The sequence below is a fragment of the Olea europaea genome, unplaced genomic scaffold (assembly GCF_002742605.1).
Source record: "Olea europaea var. sylvestris unplaced genomic scaffold, O_europaea_v1 scaffold4009, whole genome shotgun sequence".
NCBI lineage: Eukaryota > Viridiplantae > Streptophyta > Magnoliopsida > Lamiales > Oleaceae > Olea > Olea europaea.
In genome coordinates this window covers 7,992-14,532 of record NW_019259700.1, presented here as the reverse complement: position 1 = coordinate 14,532, position 6,541 = coordinate 7,992, and the positions used below count along the sequence as shown (strand labels likewise).

The 6,541-nt window shown below is 34.8% G+C and overlaps 1 protein-coding gene across 1 annotated transcript; it reads left to right on the top strand.

The window, feature by feature from the left end:
- The first annotated feature begins 687 nt into the window (after window positions 1-687).
- Window positions 688-3,727, top strand: LOC111387381 (8-hydroxygeraniol dehydrogenase-like). Its single transcript, XM_023011938.1, has 5 exons — window positions 688-869; window positions 1,546-1,659; window positions 2,107-2,620; window positions 2,708-2,861; window positions 3,277-3,727. Exons 1-4 carry the CDS (start codon window positions 703-705, stop codon window positions 2,837-2,839), a joined length of 927 nt encoding a protein of 308 aa, XP_022867706.1. The 5' UTR covers window positions 688-702; the 3' UTR covers window positions 2,840-2,861; window positions 3,277-3,727.
- Window positions 3,728-6,541: the final 2,814 nt, after the last annotated feature.

Below are 6,541 nucleotides of genomic sequence, written 5' to 3'. Positions count from 1 at the left end.
TTTTTTTTCTCATGGTCAAATAGGGGTTAAATGAATGAATGAATGTATTTAAAATATCACATCAATTAATTGACAGCTAGTTTCGATTGTATTATTAGGTTGGTGTAATATGTGAAGGATCTTCTCTTCAACGTGAGTGAATAATTTAAGTTGGTCAGGTTCCTCCTCGTGCGTGAACCATAAAATTATTCTGGAGCACTTAAAAAACGCCAAGGCACTTATCTTTTAGAATTGACACGCGTCAACATATTAGAGGCTCTAGCAACAATTGATTAATCTTACGTCATGGTGACGTAGTGGATTACGTGTGAAACATGCTCTATATGCTCCTGTTTTATGCTTATTCTTGTCAATTTTTTCTACCTTATCTCATTTTTCTACAATTTTTGTGACAGATGATGAAGACAGCATTGAAGAAAATGTCAGAAATGAAAGAACACGATACCATACAGTTGAATTTCTCTAATCGTTTTGCCCTCAATTAAAAAATAAAATTTCAGTTGACAAAAAGTGCTATAATTAAAGAATAAAATTTCAAATGGAGGACAGAAATGGAAAGACAAATTTTAAATTCAACAAAATGTCCCTAGTACCTCTTTTTTGTCAGCAGCCGTCTGATTTATTGATTGGGGGCCATTATTGTTGACAAAAAGTTGGAAAAATGAGGAAAAAATAAGAATAAAATGGGATCAAACGGGCGCTATGCAGAGTGCACTGAGGTCTGGAAGAACCCTTTGCTTGCATTCTGTCACTCTACTCAATATCGTGAAAATGGTGAAATCTCCAGAAACAGAGCACCCTCTCAAGGCGTTTGGATGGGCTACAAGAGACACATCTGGACTTTTCTCACCTTTCAAATTCTCCAGAAGGTATAATTGAGTTAAATGTTTGATTAGTAAACTTATATCTTTATCACGGTTTATTCATCGAACTTTAAAATACATTTGAGTGGTTATTATATCCTCGTTTAATTATCAAAATCACAGTTTGCCCAGCATGATTGATTTGTTTGGAAAAATATTGTCTTGAATCCTGAATTTTTGAAGAATGCATAGTTAAAATTAGATTTTTTAGTAGATTGTTGATTGAAGTTTTAGAAATGTGTGGCTGAAAATTGTGGGATTATGAAAGATTGGTTAATAATAATTGTTTGACTTTGACATAAATTAAAATCAGGATTTAGATCTGAACTAAATAAGTAAAAAATTTTGGATTTATATATGAAATATTTTATTATAAAAATGAAGTTTTGAAATAATGGAAGCCAAAAGAGGGCTAAACTTTAGAATTATGCTAAATGTACATCCCGTAGTGTACACTTCTTTGACATCGTGTGGGGATTCAAAAAGTGTTGGACACTTTGTATTTTATTATTATTATTATTATTTTTATATTTTTCGATCATGTGTCGGCAGATGACAAATGTTAAAAAAATTGTAAAATAAAATGTACTTGTAAATTTCTGTAACTATTATTATTATTATTATTATTATTATTTTGCATTTGGGTAGTTTTGATTTGATTTACACTGTATTTGGTGTGAAGGACGACCGGAGAGCGTGATGTGCAGTTCAAAGTGTTGTATTGTGGGGTCTGTCATTCGGATCTTCATATGGCCAAGAATGAATGGGGCGTCACTCAGTATCCTCTTGTTCCTGGGTAAGAAAAAAAGAATTGAATTTGTGACCTAAATGAGCGTCTGTAAGTGTCCATACTCTGATTCCTTGGGCTATTTAGTTGGGGTGGTTCAATATGTACACATCTCGCACACAATTACTGTGTCAGTATTGTGAGGATCAGTGATTGTAGTAATTTGGATTTGAAAACAGAGACTATAGAAATATTTATACAAATTCTTGTGAAATATTTGGATGAATACAAGCATTGCTGATTCCATATTCCCTTTTGTCCCATCTCAATGAAAATCAAACAAACGGACAGCTGATGCTAACTATTAAATAATAAACTAAATTATTGACGTCGAATGCTCACTGTTGCGATAGTCTCTATTAGTTTGTGTAAATCATCTTACAGTTATTAAAAGATAACATATCTTCGAAAGGAAAAGTAGTTGATGCATATGTTGAATTGGGCTGTTTATTGAAGGCACGAGATTGTAGGTGAAGTAACTGAGGTTGGCAGCAAGGTGGAGAAAGTCAAGGTTGGGGACAAAGTAGGAGTTGGATGTATGGTTGGATCATGTCGCCAGTGTGATCAATGCACCAACGATCTTGAAAATTACTGTTCTAAAATGATACTTACCTATCGTTCTATTTACACTGATGGTACCATGACATATGGAGGTTATTCTAATTTTATGGTTGCTGATGAGCACTTCATCGTTCGTTGGCCTGAGAACTTTCCCCTCGATGCTGGTGCTCCTCTCTTATGTGCTGGGATTACAACTTACAGCCCCTTGAGGTACTTTGGACTGGACAAGCCAGGAATGAATATTGGTGTTGTTGGTCTTGGTGGGCTTGGCCATGTAGCTGTGAAGTTTGCTAAGGCTTTTGGTACTAAAGTTACAGTTATCAGTACATCTATTAATAAGAAGAAGGAAGCTATTGAAAAACTTGGTGCCGACTCGTTTTTGGTTAGTCGTGATCCTGAGGAGATGAAGGTGAGGAATTGGGATTTTGCTTGGTTTAATTTAGTTGTTCTGCTGAGACATGAAACCACATTAATCTCTATATTTGTCTATGTTCAGGCTACAGCTGGGACATTGGACGGGATCATTGATACTGTATCTGCTGATCACCCCATTTTACCCCTGCTTAGTTTGTTGAAGCCTCATGGAAAGATGGTACTGGTTGGTGTTCCGAACAAGCCAATTGAGTAGCCAGCGTTTCCCCTGATTACAGGTAAGTATTTCATTAATATTTCTCATTCTCTTGTTCCTTCGGTCTCTCTGATTATGTTTCCATAAGCTTGAAAAGTATAGTCATAAGAAATTAAAATAAATATTTTTTTATTAGTTAAAGAAGGGAGAGGTAGAGGGTTTCACTTTTGCTGAAAAATAATGGCTAAACATAAATGTTTAAAAATTTGGCTCTGGCATTGATCTCGGAAAAAGGTCAAGGTTCAAAGAGTTGAATCAGTGCTAAAATAAAAGCAAAATATCGGGGTGAACCCCACCTGTATGGTGCTTATATTCACGGTTTCTAAGTATATTGATTTTATCCTTTAACACCAAATCGATTTTGGCTATTCCCAGTTTCTTTGGTCAGGCCAGGTCTGGTGTTGACAATATTGTTAAAAATCCACAATTGACTACAGGTAGAAAGTTAATAGCTGGCAGTGGGATAGAAGGAATGAAAGAGACCCAAGAGATGATTGATTTTGCAGCAAAGCACAACATATTACCAGATGTGGAGATCATCCCTATTGATTACATAAACACTGCAATGGATCGCCTTGGGAAATCTGATGTTAAATACCGGTTTGTGATCGACATTGCCAAATCATTGAAGGCTGAGTAATGCAAGCTTCACAGTCTCATGAAACTTAGCTTCATTAGTACAATGAATGCTGTTGTCTAGATGAGAAGATTGTCAGGAAATTTGTTTTTAGAGGCCTGTATCATTTCTCATTTTCCATTATCAGCGGACTCTCTTTTTTAGCAAAAGTAGGATATCGACAAATAGTTTGATTTTCATGTTGGTGGTGTATGAATGACACTCCATAGATGTGGTTTGCATGTTAGTCTACTTGACATATTTTCAGTCTATTTGTGGTGTCTGTCATTCGGATCTTCATATGGCCAAAAATGAATGGGGCGTTTCCTATTGTTCCTGGCTAAGATCCCCTCACCTTCATAGTTTATCAACATAGCTGAATAAATGTTTTTTTTATTCTCGTATTGTATTGTTGTACTGTCAGGATAAATGTTTTTTCTTATTGTGTTATTTTAGTAAATCAACATAGCTGAAATGAGTCTCCTAAGATGGACACCAAAATGAATAGACAGCAAATTAGTCACTTAGGATGTGATTTTCTAGATGTGAAGATATTGTAGTTCAGAAGAGTGAGGCCTTCTCAATAGACTTTGTCGGTAAAGGGATTCTTTTGCAATGTGGATTTTGGGAGGGGTAAATTGAAACATACGTGGCATGTTGTGGTTGCTAAAGATCAAATTTTATTGACTTTTCGACATATCTTGTTAGATATGGCAAAAGAATTGAGTAACTCGTCGAGGTTCAACCAATGGGTAGTTTGGGCTCATTCCAAGACAAGCTTGAGCCCGAGCGAGGAGCTCGAATGGCGCTCGACTGGGCTCATTGAGTAAGCGAGTAGCTCGTGGGCTAACGAGCCTATAGTGACTAAACGGTTACTTTTAAAGAACTAGTGAAGGCACATGCATTGCACGTGTTAGTTGGTGATATAATGTAAGTAATAGTGTTAAATTTTGGTTATGTAGTATTTGAATAAAGAGTGAAACTTGTTTTGAATGATGATTACATTGGATTATATAAAATATTTGTTCACAGGTACTTACATTGAAAGTAGTAATATGCAGCAATCATAAGCCATACTTGGTTATAGAGGTATTAACATATCAATATGTACAATGAACAAAATGTAGTACGACAAGTAGAGATGTTGGGAGTAAGGTGCGTTGAACTGTGGGCATACACATAAACATACATGGGCTAAGCTCATAACCTTGTAGCTATTCGAACATAAAGCTAATTGTAAAAACTTGCTCGGTTGGGATCTCAGAAAGTTTTTCTTTTTTATTTTTTATTTTTTTTAGAAGATGATATAGAAGAACGACATACCCTAGTAGATATAAAACTATAGGTACATCCTGATTCCTGAGTAGCTACAGTTTTGTGAATAAATTTATAAATAAAGGTGCAAGAGGCTTTATAAACTTCAGATGATTATCTGACCAGAAAAATGTTCATAAATTTTTTGAGGTATGGATCAGCGATGTAGTGTACATCTGCATTAGATTTGTCTTCCTTTCTTGTATTCTGTAGTCTTCTTCCTCTCTCTCAGACTGGGGCTCTTTTGCTTTTAGTTTATCGCATAGGGACCTTAATGAGGCAACTAGATGATCATTACGATGTGCTGAAACTAATTTAAGTAGTCTCATATGCCGAAATTCATGAGGGAGCGAATACAAAATGAAAGTTCATATATACAAATGATTTAAGAAGTTTGTATAAGATTCTCATCAACTATGGTAATAATATGCCATGTTAACCAATGCAACATATGGACAAATCAGATGGAAAGGCAGCATGTCAAATTTTCAGCTATGGTAGTAGAACATCATGTTTCAGAATCTATGTAATAAAGGCTTAAATACCAACAACTCATTTATATTGGCAAGTTACTTAGTAGATGATTGTATTGCATATTTAATTGATAACAACAATAGGATGCAGGTCTAGTTAGACAAGCTAGGAAAATCGGGTTGTTAAATTTTATAATTTCAAAGCTTTAAATAAAAACGTGCCCAACATTTAAACTTTGGAAAGGAACCTAAAATACAATAAATAAATAAAATTCTACTGAGAAGAGAGAACTGATCAAAGGAATGACGAATCAAAATCCAAGCATTTCTATTGATGTCTATTTATTCTAAGAAGAATGATTGACCTATCCCTTTCACCCATTCCGTTTCCCCCTTTTTTCTTTTTCATTGTTGTCCACAGCACCAATTTGAATCCCTCAAAGAGGAAATCATCCCTGAAAGCAGAAGAACAGAGGCAAGGAGAATTTTTCATATCAAGGTCAGCGATACGAAGGCAGAAGTAAGAAGGATAGAAACTTGGTCAGGTACTTTTTTTATCACAAACCATTTTGATCGATTAAATAAAGAACTAAGAAATCTAGAGAAAAAAAACCAATTAAACAAACAAAACCAGTCTGTAGTTTGAAATGAAAAGGTCGTTATTTTCATAATTAGAATCATATGAGAAGTCAATATATACCTGCAGGCGATTAGAAACCAAAAAATAACAATCATGATTGGCTAAACAAATTATTATGCGAGTGAACTGAACACAAGACAGAAATGCATATATCGAACTTACAAATATGATGTCCCTGATCTTTCTTCCTCTGATGTCCCAATCCAATTTCAGCAACTACTATATAACAGAATAAAGCAAAATCAGTTGTTTCCCTAGAAAGCACTAAAATTAAGCAAAAAGATTAACAAAAGTGCGATGTATTTCAAGCATTATGCTTCAAAACAAAAAATTACCTGATACCCCTTACTATGCTTTGTACTTCAGAATGCCTAGACAAATTTTTGTCAGCCATGAATAGGCTGCCATGGACAAATATTGAACACAAAGATACCTTATATTGGTGCAAAGGACAAAATGATTACTTGTCTATTTTTTAATGTTCTCTTTCCTGCCTCAAGACGATGATACAGAATGAAGACAAATTGTGTGAACTAAAAACCCAAATAAGCCTTATTGTCGACAAATTGAGGTCGAGAAAAATATTTGTTTTTCACCACTCAGCTCGACATACAACTGTGTAAAGAAAAATAAAATGAACAAAATTGAAAATCCTTTGA